The sequence below is a fragment of the Scyliorhinus canicula genome, chromosome 18 (genome assembly GCF_902713615.1).
Source record: "Scyliorhinus canicula chromosome 18, sScyCan1.1, whole genome shotgun sequence".
Taxonomy (NCBI): Eukaryota; Metazoa; Chordata; class Chondrichthyes; order Carcharhiniformes; family Scyliorhinidae; genus Scyliorhinus; species Scyliorhinus canicula.
Window position 1 is genome coordinate 112546724 of NC_052163.1, and position 18334 is coordinate 112565057.

At 45.1% G+C, this 18334-nt stretch overlaps 1 protein-coding gene across 2 annotated transcripts in view; it reads left to right on the forward strand.

Moving 5' to 3' along the window:
* Positions 1 to 18334, forward strand: part of sugp1 (SURP and G patch domain containing 1) — a 38876-nt gene that overhangs the window by 7994 nt on the left and 12548 nt on the right. For both annotated transcript variants that reach the window (XM_038776855.1, XM_038776856.1), the window contains exons 3-6: positions 2172 to 2266; positions 7966 to 8223; positions 14673 to 14796; positions 15785 to 15927. In XM_038776855.1, the coding sequence (XP_038632783.1) occupies positions 2172 to 2266; positions 7966 to 8223; positions 14673 to 14796; positions 15785 to 15927 (620 nt within the window). The remainder of the gene's footprint in view (positions 1 to 2171; positions 2267 to 7965; positions 8224 to 14672; positions 14797 to 15784; positions 15928 to 18334) is intronic.

The following is an 18334-nucleotide window of genomic DNA, read 5'->3' on the forward strand; positions in this document are numbered from 1 at the left end:
CATCAAACAGTATAAATAACCGCAGATAACCATAACCCGAAAAGAAAAAAAAAGAACAAAAAACCCCCCCAAGCACCCAAAGAAAAAGGGTAAGAGGGGTAAATAACTAAGGGAAATTGGAAACGGGAAAAAACACCCCATAAGAAGCCAACGACCCACAATGGAGATTTCAACAGTACAAATATACAGAAACACCCAACAACTCGAAACCTTCAAAATATTCAGAAAAGTCAACCGTTCGAGAAAAAACACCCCAAACAATCCACGAAACTGTTACCCAGTTCCGACCTGGCCTGAAAAAGAAAAGGGCCACTTGCTCAATCAAGAGTCCCCCGGCGGCTACGACCGCCGGTGCTCCCAGGTTTTAGTTCGTGTCCAACTTTTCCTCTTGTACAAAGGTCCAGGCCTCCTCTGGGGACTCGAAATAATGATGTTGGTCCTTGTAGGTGACCCACAAGCGCGCCGGTTGCAGCATTCCAAATTTGATCTTTTTCGCGTGTAGCACCGCCTTTGTCCGGTTGTACCGGGCCCGCCGCTTTGCCACCTCCGCACTCCAGTCCTGGTACACCCTTACCGTCGAGTTCTGCCACTTGCTGCTTTTCTCCCTTTTTGCCCACCTCAGGACTTTCTCTCGATCACTTAGCCGCTGGAACCGCACCAGCACCGCCCTCGGGGGCTCGTTTGCCCTAGGCCTCCTGGCCATGACCCGGTATGCCTCTTCCAATTCCAGGGGTGCCGGACCGGCCCCTTCCCCCATCAGGGAGCTCAACATCTCCGCCACATATCCCGGGAGATCCGACCCCTCCAGGCCTTCTTCCAGGCCCAGGATCCTCAAATTTTTCCTCCTCATCCGAGTGTCCAGCTCCTCGAAGCGGCTCTGCCACTTCATGTGGAGTGCCTCGTGCACCTCCACCTTTGCCCCGATGACTGTGGCCTCCTCCTCCCTCGCGGTCATCTCCTGCTGCAGATCTTTAATCGACGCCTCTTGGATCGCCTGGGCTCCCACCAACCTGGTGGCCGTCGCGTTCATGGACTCTAAGAGCTCCACTTTCATCTCCGTGAAAAAACGGAGGAGAGCGGCCTGCTGCTCCTCCGCCCATTTCTTCCACTCCTCCGATGCACCGCCGGCCGCCATTTTGATTTTCTTCCCCCACTTTTTTTGGGGAGCTGCTGCCGTTTTTCTTGCCGCTCCACTCCGGGTACCGACCATAAAATCGGTCTAGTTCTCCTCAGGGGACCTCCCCCCACCGGGATTCGTTTTTTCAGCGCCGTTGGGGCCCTCCAATTGGCCCAAAAACACCTTTGTTGCAGGAGCTTCCAAATGTGCGGCTTAGCTAGTCATAGCCGCAACCGGAAGTCCCGTGATTATTACTTCTGACAAGTGTCTGCATCAATTGACACCACATCAGGTACAGCACAGGGTTAGATACAGAGTAAAGCTCCCTCGAAACTGTCCCCATCAAATATTCCCAGGGCAGGTACAGCACGGGGTTAGATACAGAGTCAAGCTCCCTTTACGCTGTCCCATCAAACACTCCCAGGACAAGTACAGCACAGGGTTAGATACAGAGTCAAGCTCCCTTTACGCTGTCCCCATCAAATATTCCCAGGACAGGTGCAGCACAGGGTTAGATACAGAGTCAAGCTCCCTTTACGTTGTCCCCATCAAATATTCCCAGGACAGGTGCAGCACAGGGTTAGATACAGAGTAAAGCTCCCTCTACACTGTCCCATTAATACACCTAAGCCAAACAAGTTAATTGCATTGCACCAAGGTTAACGATTTCTGTTGTTCCACACTGAATTAGGTGCTTTATTGTCCCCCTCCGTCACTCAAAACTAGGCTAAGTTGACCAAATTAATTTCACAAAGGATCCGTCAGGTACATGGGGAGAAGACTATCAACTCATTGACTAAGTTTGAATTTGAGCCCAAAGCCTCTGCTTAACCCACAGCACAAGCAGATTAACCTAATCTAGCCCCCATTTGGATATATGGGCGCACGTTTTAATAGTTTTTCTAGTTGGGTTGAGTTGATTTTAGATGGACATTTTATTTGTTATGTGTGAAGTATATTTTCAGAGCTGTCTAGTTGAAATTGAAACTGGTTCTTTCTGGCACTGCTTTTGCTGATTTGTCAGGAATTCACTATCGTTCTAATTATCCTACAGTGATAACGACCAAAAGGACACATCCAACAAGTTTGCCAATGACGGGAGTTTCCTGCAGCAGTTCTTGAAGATGCAGAAGGAGAAAGCAAGTACAGGTAAGGAGAGTATTGAGTCCAGGCAGACTTAACTTAATGTAGTGAAGTCAGCCATACAGAGCAGACCTCCGAAGGACCAGTAGTAGGGGTATACATTAATCTGAGTGCCATTGGTCAGGATCAAATGGGCTTCCTGCACATGACTGCTGAATGTATGTTGTGCAGGTTTGGCGTCCAGTGCAGTTTCTCCCCACCCCACTTTTCATGCAGTGACCTGGTCTCCGATACAATGATTGTCTGCTTGAATGAGGTGCTGGAGGGCAGCTAATAGCTCAGAAACTGTGCTCCACTCTGAATGCCAACAGATTAGGTAGGCAGAAAACTGGGGGATTGAAAGCAGAGGAGCAGGAGTAGGCCATTCAGCCCAAATGTATTGGAAATCTTCAGTTTGTATTCAAGTTAAAAGCCCCGTGACCGCAGTTATAATTGAATCTGCCTGTGATTGAAAATTCAAAAACTGAGATTGTTTGTTTTGAATCTTCACACACTTTTTTCTTCCTTTGAGAATCACGGGAAAGTGTTGGAAGGAATAGCAGGTAGTTCATCAACCCAGAGCGTGACTTGAACCTGGAGTTTCTAGCTTAGAGGCTGGTGTGCTCCTTTCCGAGCCACAAGATATCCAAAACTGAGATTGATTTTTGTTACACAAGGGTGTTAGGTTTATGGAACCAAGGCAAGTAGATGGATAAAAATACAGACCACTTCTTTGCTACTTAAAAGTCAAGTCAGAGATTTTGCATTCAAAACAAATTGCTTCCTCACACCCTAAATCGGCAATTGATACCATATTTGAACTAATTTTTTTTGTTAGAGGGATCATTTCCAAGTTGTATTCCCTAATCTTTTCACTACATCGCCCTTCACGCTCTACCTTAAAAACTCTTCTGGGAGCAAGATTTTTATTCAGACTTTTCAAAAGATAACTGAGTGTCAGTTCTCTCTTGTGCACACTCCTCATCTATCTGTGAAAGACGTGGGTTGCTACAATTTAAAATCTTGCACCGTACCCACCTAACCAAAGTTAAATTATCTAAGATTTATCAAACTTTTGATTTGACCTGTGACAAATGCCGTACTGCCCCAGCGCCTCTAATTCATATGTACGGCCTAAATTAGTTTGGTTTTGGGCAAAAGATTTTGCATCATTCTCGCATATTATTAGTAATAACATCGAACAGTGAGCTTTGCACATGAGCACTGGGAGAGGCCACACCCGGAGGGAGGTTTAAACATGGGAATTTGAAGCAGAGTGGGGATTCGTTGCAGAGCGGGAAGAGGCTCTTTGCTTTTTCTCCTTGCTGTGTAACTTTTAAATCTTCATAGAGGGGTCTTGCCCTGCTGCAGCTGAGGCTAAAAGGGAGGGGAGAGAGCTGATTGGTTAGTAGTGGGTAAGGGTGGTAAGTCTTCAAAACTTTTATCACTTATAGTTTGAACATATGTTTCGTGGTTTATAATCTATAAGGGCTTCTGGTTATAAATTGCTTTTTAGACTGAGTTAATAAGGAGATATATACAAAAAAAGTCATATAAAACAAATTACAATTAAACACCAAGTGACCACATCTGTAATGAGTGTTGGTTGCATGGGGAACTTCAGGTCTAAGAGTTGATGAGCTGGATTCTGAGCTTCGGATGCTGCGACAGAGCGGGGAGGGGGAGAACATATAACATAGAACAGTACAGAACAGGCCCTTCAGCCCTCGATGTTGTGCCGAGCAACGATCACCCTACTCAAACCCACGTATCCATCCTATACCCGTAACCCAACAACCCCCCCTTAACCTTACATTTTAGGACACTACGGGCAATTTAGCATGGCCAATCCACCTAACCCGCACATCTTTGGACTGTGGGAGGAAACCGGAGCACCCGGAGGAAACCCACGCACACACGGGGAGGACGTGCAGACTCCGCACAGACAGTGACCCAGCCGGGAATCGAACCTGGGACCCTGGAGCTGTGAAGCATTTATGCTAACCACCATGCTACCTGGACACTGTGTTCCAGCAGGCAGTCACACCCCTTGGAATAACTAACTTAAATTCGGCCAGTGGTCAAGGACAGGAGGGTGTGGCTGCGAGTGAGGCAGGTCAAGGAATCCAGGAGGTAGGGTTCCAGGAGCCTGAGCCCTTGTCCCCGTCCAACAGGTTTGAGATTCTTGCTACAATATGTGGACGGGAGCTGGACTGCAGGGAGGATGAGCAAACTGATCACAGCACTGTGGTACAGGGAGCCGTTCAAGTGGGGGAAGAGTGTGACAGCCGAGGAGTATTCTACCTAAGATCTTCCCGATTAGTTAAGGTTGTAAGCTACCAGACAAGATCTTGTCAATATGTAAAGTAAGACTTGGGATCTCTAATTATAGTATCAACAATGTTCTTTGCTTTCACTACCTTCGGTATACGAGATTGACCATCACTTAGGGGACTATCTTATCCTTAACTTCAACTAAATCTTTCTTATTCTGAGAGCCGGGCCGGGTATGGGTAAATCATCCTCCAGTAGCCTCAGAGGTGAGAATATGATGAGCCTTAGTTAAATGTCACACTTATTTATGAAAATAGACACGGATCTGTATGGTAAAATATATACACAATTTATTTAAAGAATAAGGTTAATACAAGTTTTTAATAAATGATACAGTTCGGCAAATTCCCGTACCAGCCTCTCTGAACAGGTGCCGGAATGTGGCGACTAGGGGCTTTCACAGTAACGTTATTGAAGCCTACTTGTGACAATAAGCTATTATTATATTATGTGATGAGTTAGCCTTTGAACTCCCTAACTACATAATTGCTTAAGCTAAAAACAATTCATACTTACAATGGCTCGTAGCCTCTGAGTTCAATACTCAATCAAGAGCAGAACTCTACGAGTCGAGATAAAGGCAGCGGCTTGGTCAGGTAAACGCTCAGCAATCTCCTAACCAGCTCTCCAAGCGAATCTTTTTTCGCAGCCTTTGCTTAAACATTTATATGGTTTTCTTATTTAGGGAGTCGAAAGGAGTATTAGCAGAGCACCTGCTTCTGAAGATACTAGATCAACTTCCAATAGTTATTTCTAGACAAACAGTAGCCTCCCTTCGTTGGCAAGGCTTATTTCTAGACAAGGCCACTAGACTTAATGAGCTCACTGCAGCTGGGCTTTTACAAAGATAATATCTGTAATACTTGTTGAAAAACATTATTGTGATAAGTAATGGTTTTCAAGAGATACAGGACTTCATCAGTCATCAGTTTTTAATATAGAGTTAATGCACGATTTAAAATAAAGTCAGTTCTGATCAGTTTTTAATATAGAGTGGATACCACCACAAGAGAATAGAAATGTAGTCTTAATTGGGAATGGTTTAGTTAAGGGCATTGACACTTCTCCATAATCAGGATCGAGAATCCCAAAGGTTGTGTTGTCTGTCTGGTGCTCGGGTTTGGGATATCTCATCTGTGCCGCAGGGGAACTTGGAGTGGGAGGGTAAAAATCCTGTTGTCGTGATCCACGTAGGTACCAACAACATACCAACCTCACACTTTTCCACATTGTATTCAATCTGCCACTTCTTTGCCCACTCTCCTAACCTGTCCTAGTCCTTCTGCAGCCCGCCTGCTTCCACAATACTACCTGCCGCTCTGCATATCTTTGTATCATCTGCAAACTTAGCAACAGTGCCCTCAGTTCCTTCTTCCGGATCAGTAATGTATATTGTGAAAAACTGTGGTCCCAACAATGATGCCTGAGGCACACCACTAGTCCCTGGCTGCCATCCTAAAAAAGACTCCATTATCCTCACTCTATGCCTTCTGCCAGTCAGCCAATCCTCTATCCATGCCAGCATCTTACCCTTAACACCATGGGCTCTTAACTTATTTAACAGACTCCGAGACGGCACCTTGTTAAAGGCCTTCTGGAAATCTAAATAGATCACGTCCACTGATTCTCCTTTGTCTAACTTCCTTGTTACCTCCTCAAAGACCTCTAACAGATTTGTCAGACGTGATCTCCCTTTGACGAAGGCATGCTGACTCGGTCCTATTTTATCATGCACTTCCAAGTACTCCACAATCTCATCTTTAATAATAGACTTTGAAATCTTACCAATGACCAAAGTCGGGCTAACCAGCCTCTAATTTCCCGTCCTCTGCCTCCTTCGCTTCTTAAACAGGAGTGTTACATTAGCCATTTTCCAGACCTCATTTATCTTATTTTGTATATGGTGTGCATTTAGGTACAACACTCTCAGTCCTGCACTGACCACCCTCCTTCTCATATTTGTCCCCTCTTTTGCTCTACCTGAAGATAAGATTCCTCCCACTTTCTATACTCTCTGTTCTATTACATGTTCTGGAAACTTTATCAACCTCTCCTGAGCCCTTGACCCCTTTAACTCGTTTAAAGTCCTCGTTGTTAACCTGCACTTCTACCTTCTCTTTTAACTTGGGTCCCAGCATGATTCAGATGAAGAGGGGTACTGAATAGTACCCCTCTTCCCTAGTACTGGTGCCAATGTCCCACAAATTCAAACCCATTTCTCCCACACCAACCTTTGAGCTACGCATTCACCTCCTTAATCTTATTGACCCTGTGCCAATTGTGGCTCCGGTAGTAATCCGGAGATTATTATTACCTTTTTTGATTCTGCTTTTTGATTTAGCTCCTATCTGTTCATACTTCCTTAGCAGAACCTCTGTCCTTGTTCGACCTATGTTATGCACTTTGGTAGGAAGAATGGAGGCATAGACTATTTTCTAAATGGACACATGCTTAGGAAAGCAGAAGCACAAAGGGACTTGGGCGTCCTTGTTCACGATTCTCTTCAGGTTAATGAGCAGGTTCAGCCGGCAGTTAGGAAGGCAAATGCAATGTTAGCATTCACGTTGAGAGGGCTAGAATACAAGACCACGGATGTACTTCTGAGGCTGTATAAGGCTCTGGTCAGACCCCATTTGGAATATTGTGAGCAGCTTTGCATCTCGTATCTAAGGAAGGATGTACTGGCCTTGGAAAGGGTCCAGAGGAGGTTCACAAGAATGATCCCTGGAATGAAGAGCTTGTCAAATGAGGAATGATTGAGGACTCTACTCGTTAGAGTTTATAAGGATGAGGAAGGAATCTTATTGAAACTTACAGGATACTGAGAGGTCTAGATAGAGTGGACATGGAGAGGATCTTTTCACTCGTAGGAAAAACTAGAACCCGAGGACACGGCCTCAGACTGAAGGGACGATCCTTTAAAACTGAGATGAAGAAGGATTTCTTCAGCCAGAGGGTGGTGAATCTGTGGAACTCTTTACTGCAGAAGGCTGTGGAGGCCAAATCACTGAGTGTCTTTAAGACAGAGATAGATAAGTTCTTGATTAACCAAGGGATCAGGAGTTGTGGGGAGATGGCAGGAGAATGGGGATGAGAAAATATCAGCCATGATTCAACGACGGAGCAGGCCTGATGGGCCAAATGGCCTAATTCTGCTCCTAGGTCTTGTGGTCTTATGATCTTCTCCTATTATAGCACTCTTTGGAGTGGGAACAAATGGTATCCCTCTTACCAAAATGCGGACTGAATCACTCCAATTATTCTACTAAATTGGAAGCAGTCTTGGGTGGAACTTCAATGCAACTTCCTGTTTTGTGCTTTTGACTTGAGAAAGTTTGCCTTTGTTTGCAATATTTGACTCACTAATCCTCGATATTCTTTTTCCCCTGAAGGGGTGCCAACAAGCAACAGCAGTAACTCCACCAGTAACTCCACCAGCCCCTCGGGGACCCAGGCACAGAAGAGGCAGATTCTGATTGGGAAGCGACCTGGCCTGGGAATGGCATCCTTGGGAAGCACTTTATGTCCAATGAAGAACTACACCCATGCCAAGCAGACGCCAATCGCAGCCCGCCCTAGCGTCTTCCAATCGCCAGATGATGAAGAGGACGAGGATGATGACGACCTTGAGCAGTGGGCAGAAGTGAAAGGTAACTTGTGTTGCTTAAACTGCACTAATGTGCCTTCCTGTTTAGCGGTTTCTGCTATGCTGTGAAGGTTGCTGAGAGGAGATTTGTTTTACCCCATTTCTTAAAGGCGCTGTCTCGCCCAGAATCCAGTCCATTGGCTCTCTGCAGGAGAAGAAAAAAGAATCAGCTGGGGTCCTACCTGATTGCTATCCAGTCTCCTTTCCATTGCTTATGTTTATTCCACATTGGTACCCTATTAAATACAAATTGGTTACTGCATTTTATGCATTGCAGTGCTAACTGCGCTTCAAAAGGATTTAATTGGCTGTAATTGAGCGACACAATAGCACAGTGGTTAGCACTGATGCTTCACAGTGCCACGGTCCTCGGTTTGATCCCCCGCTTGGGTCAGTGTGTGGAGTCTGCACTTTCTCCCTGTGTCTACAGGGGTTTCCTCCGGGTGCTCCGGTTTTCTCCCACAAGTCCCGAAAGACGTGCTTGTTAGGTGAATTGGACATTCTGAATTCTCCCCCTGTGTATCCGAGAATTCTCCCACTGTGTACCCGAGAATTCTTCCCCCTGTGTACCCGAACAGGCACCGGAGTGTGGCGACTAGGGGATTTTCACAGTAACTTCATTAGTGTAATGTAACAATAAAGATTGTTATTATTATTAAAGAACCCCCTTGGGAAAGACAATGGGAACTTTTGTACTGCAGTTCCATTGTAGTAATAATAATCTTTATTAGTGTCAAAAGTAGGCTTACATTAACACTGAAATGAAGTTACCGCGAAAAACTTACATTGGAGGAGGGAACCGAGGAGGATCATCAAACTTTTATTTTGTAGCTGATCAGAGATTAAGTTATTTGTCATCGGTGCTATTACTGCACTGGTAATTATATGATGTGGAAAATTAGACCACATTCCCTTGAGTCAATGCAAAAACTACAGTCGGTGAATGCAAAGGACTTGTGTTTATGTTGCGACTTTCACAACCTCCCAAAGTGCTTTACAGCTAATGAGTTTTATGTGTAGTCACTGTTATAATGTAGCTAACGTGGCAGCTAATTTGCGCATGCAATGTTCCCACAAAAAGCAATAACCAGATCATCTGATTTTCGGTGTTGGTTGTGTGATAAATACTGGCCAGGACATCAGAGGAAATCCTCTTCTCATCTCTGGATCTTTTACGCCACTTGAGAGGCAGAAGCATGGCACTCCCTCAGTGTGACACTGGTAGTGTCAGTTTAATTATGTGCTTGAGTCTCTGGAGTGGGGGCCGAGAGCCATAACCTTTATAAGACTTGGGGTTCTGTCTAATTTAAATTGCCATTCTAATCTAAATTGTAAGATTTAAATCCATTGCAATTGTTAGAATGAGATGGGAGCACTTTTCTGAAACTAATCTACATTTTCGACTGGCTACAGACCATTCTGCATATGAGCGTATTGTCACAAGTTTCACAGAATGTATAAAGTTACTTGCGATAAGGACAAAATGCAATACCCTACAGTCACAGTGGAACACTGGCTCAAAATTTCTGGCTGATTGTGGTGCTGTCTCTTATTGTTTTGTTGACCAAAGTCTATATTTTTAGTTTCCTTGCTGTTTATTAACTCTTGCTAGCTACTACCTCTATGCAGTGGTATCCCCAAGCTCTGATTAATCCAAATGACACGTGGTTAGGTGATGTGTGATTCGGGTCCGACTGCTCTCTTAAGGGAGGTGAGCACGGTAAGAAGTCTTACAACACCAGGTTAGGTTTGTTTCAAATCACTAGCTTTCGGAGCACTGCTCCTTCCTCGGGCGAATTAAGAGGTATACCTCTTAATTCACCTGAGGAAGGAGCAGTGCTCCGAAAGCTAGTGATTTGAAACAAACCTGTTGGACTTTAACCTGGTGTTGTAAGACTTCTTACTGTGCTCACCCCAGTCCAACGCCAGCATCTCCACATTAAGGGAGGTGGTCACCTTACTGATGTCACTTCCCATGAATTGCTGACTAGTTCCCTAAGATGCCGGCTCACTAGTTATTGCAACTAACTAACTATACCCTTGTTAAAGTGGCAAAGATTGCGGGGAGATTAGAGGACTGGGAAATCTTTAGGGGGCAACAGAAAGCTACTAAAAAAGCTATAAAGAAGAGTAAGATAGAGTATGAGAGTAAACTTGCACAGAATATAAAAACAGACAGTAAAAGTTTTTACAAATATATAAGACAAAAAAGAGTGGCTAAGGTAAATATTGGTCCTTTAGAGGATGAGAAGGGAGTTTTAATAATGGGAAATGAGGCAATGGCTGAGGAACTGAACAGGTTTTTTGGGTCGGTCTTCACAGTGGAAGACACAAATAACATGCCAGCGACTGATAGAAATGAGGCTATGACAGGTGAGGACCTTGAGATGATTGTTATCACTAAGGAGGGAGTGATGGGCAAGCTAATGGGGCTAAAGATAGACAAGTCTCCTGGCCCTGATGGAATGCATCCCAGAGTGCTAAAAGAGATGGCTAGGGAAATTGCAGATGCACTAGTGGTAATTTACCGAAATTCACTAGACTCTGGGGTGGTCCCGGTGGATTGGAAATTAGCAAACGTGACGCCACTGTTTAAAAAAGGAGGTAGGCAGAAAGCAGGAAATTATAGGCCAGTGAGCTTAACTTCGGTAGTAGGGAAGATGCTGGAATCTATCATCAAGGAAGCAATTGCAAGGCATCTGGATAGAAATTGTCCCATTGGGCAGACGCAGCATGGGTTCATAAAGGGCAGGTCATGCCTAACTAATTTAGTGGAATTTTTTGAGGACATTACCAGTGCAGTAGATAACGGGGAGCCGATGGATGTGGTATATCTGGATTTCCAGAAAGCCTTTGACAAGGTGCCACACAAAAGGTTGCTGCATAAGATAAAGATGCATGGCATTAAGGGTAAAGTAGTAGCATGGCTAGAGGATTGGTTAATTAATAGAAAGCAAAGAGTTGGGATAAATGGGTGTTTCTCTGGTTGGCAATCAGTAGCTAGTGGTGTCCCTCAGGGATCCGTGTTGGGCCCACAATTGTTCACAATTTACATAGATGATTTGGAGTTGGGGACCAAGGGCAATGTGTCCAAGTTTGCAGATGACCCTAAGATGAGTGGTAAAGCGAAAAGTGCAGAGGATACTGGAAGTCTGCAGAGGGATTTGGATAGGTTATGTGAATGGGCTAGGGTCTGGCAGATGTGACAAATGTGAGGTTATCCATTTTGGTAGGAATAACAGCAAACGGGATTATTATTTAAACGATAAAATTTTAAAGCATGCCGCTGTTCAGAGAGACTTGGGTGTGCTAGTGCATGAGTCACAGAAGGTTGGTTTACAAGTGCAACAGGTGATTAAGAAGGCAAATGGAATTTTGTCCTTCATTGCTAGAGGGATGGAGTTTAAGACTAGGGAGGTTATGTTGCAATTGTATAAGGTGTTAGTGCGGCCACACCTGGAGTATTGTGTTCAGTTTTGGTCTCCTTACTTGAGAAAGGACGTACTGGCGCTGGAGGGTGTGCAGAGGAGATTCACTAGGTTAATCCCAGAGCTGAAGGGGTTGGATTATGAGGAGAGGTTGAGTAGACTGGGACTGTACTCGTTGGAATTTAGAAGGATGAGGGGGGATCTTATAGAAACATTTAAAATTATGAAGGGAATAGATAGGATAGATGCAGGCAGGTTGTTTCCACTGGCGGGTGACAGCAGAACTAGGGGACATAGCCTCAAAATAAGGGGAAGTAGATTTAGGAATGAGTTTAGGAGGAACTTCTTCACCCAAAGGGTTGTGAATCTATGGAATTCCTTGCCCAGTGAAGCAGTTGAGGCTCCTTCATTACATGTTTTTAAGGTAAAGATAGATAGTTTTTTGACGAATAAAGGGATTAAGGGTTATGGTGTTCGGGCCGGAAAGTAGAGCTGAGTCCACAAAAGATCAGCCATGATCTAATTGAATGGCGGAGCAGGCTCGAGGGGCCAGTTGGCCTACTGCTGCTCCTAGTTCTTATGTTCTTATTGCAACTTTTCCCTATTATTTTATAATGTTTATAACTTTGCACTGAGATAACGAGGCATCACAAGGTAATTTGTGTCTGTTTATTTACAATAAGAGGATGTGTGGTGTCACTTCCTAGTGATCGATGCTTCCTGCTCATTTAGATTTCTTGTCACGTGTACTATCCCAGGATGCCTAATTGTTACACCTTGGGCATTCTGGAGAATTCAGATGCCTTTATGTGGCTTCCTAGTGACTGCTGATGCCTGGAACAAGTTACTTAAAAAATAATAATCTATGATGCACAATTTAAACTAATATAGCAATTATAAAATTACTACAGTACATATAAAATCTGTGCATGGAGATGATTGTTTAAAGTTGAGGGGGCGTGATATACATTACTATGAGAAATGGAAGTCACAAGTACAAACCACAAAATCACAGCAATGAATAGGTCTGTGGTCTACTTTGAAGGAAAGTATCTGTTTCTCTTTAAGGCACTTTTGTAAGTTAAATATTTAAGACTGTTGTGCCTGCAGGATTGATGCTAGGAGGCACGGAGGCTGACAAATTAAAGGAGCTCTATTAATGAAGTGTGTGCAGTACAGGCTCCTTTTTTGAAATATAAATATACGTTTTGAGTGCCCAATTCATTTTTTCCAATTAAGGGGCAATTTAGCATGACCAATCCACCTACCCTGCCCATCTTTGGATTGTGAGGAGAATGTGCAAACTCCACACGGACAGTGACCCAGAGCCGGGATCGAACCTGGGACCTCAGCGCCGTGAGGCAGCAGGGCTAACCCACTGTGCCACCGTGCTGCCCCCAGGCTCCTTATTTACTCTGCACAGTTACTCGTGATCGATGACATCTGCATGTATCATTATGCTGCGCCCAATGCAGCTTCAGTGCTGCTGCTCAGAAATCAATATAAATACATAACGCAGACATAGAATTGTAGCTCAAGACTTTAAACTATTTTACTTTGCACAATGCACTTCTGCGAGGAGAAATGTCAAACCATTCCCCAGAATCCAATCTCTGACGCATTTGCGTCACTTTACTTTTGGCCTAAGGCAATATGGTGCATTTCACTTGTCAAGGAGAAATACACCTAAAGAGATGAGGCTGTCATGGTGTGATACTAGTGCCTTATACATTGATTAATACTTTGATTGCTTGATAACTAAAACTAATTATTAAAGATGGGTTTCTCTGCACCCTGTGACTCCGAGCTACCCACTGAACTATGACTGGTGTATGCTAAGCCCAACATGAATAAGGACCAATGAAGCTCCTATTTCCACTATTGAGGAAAGGAACATAAATGGCAAATTTCCATAGTTTCAGAAAGAATGGATTAAAATGAAGAATCCTTCCTACAGGCTAGGATTTGATTATTCAAAGAAGAGGGGGGGGTAAGTTCTCCTCTACGTCTTGGAACTTCTGTGTTTCGGTCCACATCACTAAAACAGGTGATCTGATCGTTAATCGTATTGCTGTTTGTGGGAGCTTGTTGTCTCCACATTGGCTGCCACATTTGCGCCTTACACCGTGACTGCAGCTCAGAAGTCTTGAGTTGGCCTGGAAATGTTTTGGCATATTCGGAAGTCGTGAAAGGTGCTATATAAATGTAGTGCCAAAGGGAGAGTTGGGAACATTTTGAAAAGGAGTCTGTGCCAGTGGAAATTCTATGTAGAACCTTTTTGGATTGGGTGTCAAGAAAGTACACTTCTCCAGCAGATTGCCAGTGGAGCTAATATCAAGGGACCAGCCCTGCATTGAACGGAGACAACTGTCTCTGTGTTTTGGAAAAGAATCCCCCAAAAGTTAGGAGCAAGAAGGTTTCATTATTTTTCTCCTCTTTTGTCTCCATGTCCCCTTTCCTGACATTCTTGATTCTTGCTGGGGATTCAGTCCCACATCCCTGGTACCTCCATCATGTGACATATAGATAGGTGCTGGTAGCTGGGTATTGAGCCTTCAGAAACATCACAGCTGAGTGTGATCCTCTCCTTGGTTTGCACGTGCACTCCCTGACATTGATCATCATTAGTAATTGAGGGAGGAAACCGTAGCTGATTTCCTTTTCCCACCCGAGACATTTGAGGCTTCAACAACTATCCCGACTTAGATCTGCTAACCACAGCCCACAAATCGAACAAATGCGTCTATAACACAACAAATCTTGACATTATTGACACTAAGTCACTTGGGGAGCAGTCCTTCATGTGTATTGAGTAGGTTGGCCGAGTGAGCCAACTCTCTCAGTAACAAATCCATGCCAGCAAGGGGTGTTTTACGTCATAAATGTTTTCAATATTGGCTTCGACCTTGGTTTAACCCGTCCTTTTCCTGTATCCTGCTCTTACCCCAACCATGCTTGTAGACCTTGTTTGCTGTTGACTGTTGGGTGTGTGAGTTGAACTCAAGTACTGATAGCCTGCTTAAAGTTTCACCCCCAGAGGAGCCAGAAATCCGGAGCGTCGCTGAAAAGTTGGCGAAATACGTAGCGGATGGGGGCCGTGAGGTTGAAAAGCTCGCTATTCAGAACAACAGGGATAACCCTGTCTTCTCGTGAGTATCATTGTTCTCTTCCATCAGTCAATGATGTAGCTTATATAAAACAGGAACAGGATCGCATCGGTGCCCGTGTTTACAGCTCGTCAGTGCCTGTGTTTACAGCTCCTGTCGGTGCTAACATTTACAGCGCCTGTGGGTGCCCACGTCAACAGCTCCTGTCGGTGCCTGCGTCAGCAGCTCCTGTGGGTGCCCGCGTCAACAGCTCCTGTCGGTGCCCGCGTCAGCCGCGCCTGTCGGTGCCCGCGTCAGCCGCGCCTGTCGGTGCCCGCGTCAGCCGCGCCTGTCGGTGCCCGCGTCAGCCGCGCCTGTCGGTGCCCGCGTCAGCCGCGCCTGTCGGTGCCCGCGTCAGCCGCGCCTGTCGGTGCCCGCGTCAGCCGCGCCTGTCGGTGCCCGCGTCAGCCGCGCCTGTCGGTGCCCGCGTCAGCCGCGCCTGTCGGTGCCCGCGTCAGCCGCGCCTGTCGGTGCCCGCGTCAGCCGCGCCTGTCGGTGCCCGCGTCAGCCGCGCCTGTCGGTGCCCGCGTCAGCCGCGCCTGTCGGTGCCCGCGTCAGCCGCGCCTGTCGGTGCCCGCGTCAGCCGCGCCTGTCGGTGCCCGCGTCAGCCGCGCCTGTCGGTGCCCGCGTCAGCCGCGCCTGTCGGTGCCCGCGTCAGCCGGGCCTGTCGGTGCCCGCGTGTGCCGGGCCTGTCGGTGCCCGCGTCAGCCGGGCCTGTCGATGCCCGCGCGTGCCGGGCCAGTCGGTGCCCGCGTTTACAGATCTGGTCCCTTGACTGCTCTCCAGACCGGTCTGATGGTAGTACAGTCAGGGAAATGCAAATTGATGGAGCTGATTTGTTTGACCCAAGGGCGGTGGGACAAATGAGGATGTGGATGAATAAATGACCTGTAAGAAGCTTGTCGTGTTCCGTATAATGCTGCTGGGATCACGTGCTGGGATTTCTTCACCAGGAGAAAGATGCTGAAAATAATTTCCACCTTCTTTGCAGGTTTTTGTATGATCGCAACAGCCGAGCTTTTCTTTATTACAAAAAAAAGGTGGCTGAAATCAAACGAGAGAAACTGTCTGGGCTGTCAGTGCCCAGGCCACCTGTGCCAACCTCCACCACCCCGCCGTCTTCAGTGCCAAAAGGTAGGAGAATCGGAAGGGGACAATCTCTGTCTTTAAGACTTAACCTCATGCATAAAGATTCAAAACCGTGCACACTTCGGAGGGCAGTGTTAATGCCACCACAGTTCCAAAGTGGGTTGTTTGATTCACCTTTCACCCCTCCCACATGGATTGAAATCCAGCCAATAGAGCCAGTAGCTTTTTTCCTTAATTGAAAAATGTGGTTCTGTTTTTTTTTAAAGAAAAGGATAGTCTTAGATATGTGACAGTACAGTATGCACACTGACCGAAGAATACCCCCCACACTCACACACGCACACTATGCTTCTATATTTAAGTTTAGTTACTTCAATAGATACGTTAACTTCCCTTGTGGAGCAAGGGAAATAAGACAGGTTCTTTTTGCCTTTAATCTGTGCTTGAACCGTTGAAGTGTTCCAGAGGAGGCCATTCAGCCTATCGCGCATGTGTAGCTGTTTGAAAAAACTATCCAACTAATACCACTCTCCCTGCTCTTTCCCCATAGCCCTATAAAAACATTCCCTGATTCATTTATCCAATTATATTTTAGATGTTAGTGAATCTTCTTCCAGCACCCTTACAGGCAATGTGGTTCAGGTCATAACCACATTTTTTAAATGCCGTCTCATGTGTTCTCTCGACCTTCTGCCAAGCATAAGTTTATGTCCTCTGGCTTCTGTCAGTGAAAACAGTTTCTCCAATTCACTCTTACCAAAACGTACCATAATTTACCCACCTCTGGTTAATCTCCTCTCAATTTCCTCTGCAGATCAATCCCAATTTCTCTAGTCTCTCGGCTTAACTGAAATCAATCATCTCTGGAAGCATAATCATAAATCTCTGCACCCTCTCCAAGGCCTTGCCGGAGTGCTGTGTCCACATTTGGATACTATACTCCAATTGAGGTGTAACCCACTATTACAAAGGTTCAGCATAAGTTCCTTGCTTTTGTGTTCTGTAGAATCATAGGCTAGCATGACACAGAAGGCCCACCAATTCTCTCTGCATCTATTTGTAAGAGCAAAGATCTATGCTTTTTGAACAACTTTCTTAATTTGTCTTGCCACCTTCAAAGAATTTGCTGCTTCTTAGAGTCTTCACTAAAGTTTCTGATCCGTTGGCACCAAGATACAGCCAGAAAAATCTCACTTTAAATTGGAACAGGAGGAGTCCATTCAGCCCTTTGAGCCTGTCCTTCATTGAATTCGATCATTGTTGATATGCATCTTGACCCCATTTACCCACCTTGAGCCGTATACTTTGATACCACCCACCCAGCAAAAATCTATTTACTCAGTCCCAAATTTCAACAGACTCACAGCGGTGACCGTTCCAGATTTCCACAACGCTTTGTATGAGAAAGTCCTTCCTCATTTCAGTCTTGAATGACCGAACTATAATTTTAAGATTCTGCCCCCTTGGTCTGGATTCCCTCGCCAGATTTCTCTGCATCTATAATCTCAAATTCCTATATTGAAGACTTCGATTAGATCACCCTCTCAACTATCTAAACTAAGGGATAACAAATCAAGTTTGCCACAAAAACAGAAAACCAATTGATTTACTGGTAATCAGTGTCACTGGTTAAGACATTAATAGCTCTTCATTTTGACTTGATTACATTTTTATTAAAGCATAAATATAAGGTTAGTTAATCTGACCACTTATTAGCGTTCAGGCTAACCTGGGTAGAGTGGACTTGGAGAGGATCTTTTCACTTGTAGGAAAAACTAGAAGCAGAGGACACAATCTCAGACTAAAGGGACGATCCTTTAAAACAGTGATGAGGAGGAATTTCTTCAGCCAGAGAGTGGTAAATCTGTGGAGCTCTATGCCGCAGAAGGCTATGGAGGGCAACTCACGGAGTGTCTTTAAGACAGAGATAGATAGGTTCTTGATTAATAAGGGGATCAGGTGTTATGAGAAACATATCAGCCCTGATTGAATGGTGGAGTAGACTCGATGGGCCGAATGGCCTAATTCTGCTCCTGTATCTTATGGTCTTATGTATTGAAGGTGGGACTCTTGACAGTGAATCAGAGTTTAGAATTAGTGGGATGTTGTGGTTGGTGAACCGAACGGCCATTGGACAGATGCTCCATCAATGGGAGGAGGTTGCGATTTATTTTTGCTACTTGCCTTTTTGTTATTTTCTCCTGTTATTATAGCCAAATAAATCTATGCTGGTTTTTATGTTCCTCATCATTCTCTTAGTCTCACCACGTCAGCAGATCCTAGTCCTTTTTCTCACAAGGCATTTCCTATTTTTCTATTAAATGCACCAATATTATTTACCTCAACCATTCCTTTGGATAGCAAATTCCACTCTCTGGGTAAAAAGATTTCTCCTGAATTCCTTATTGGATTTATTAGTGACTGTTTCCTGTTGCAATGTTTCTGTTGGAAG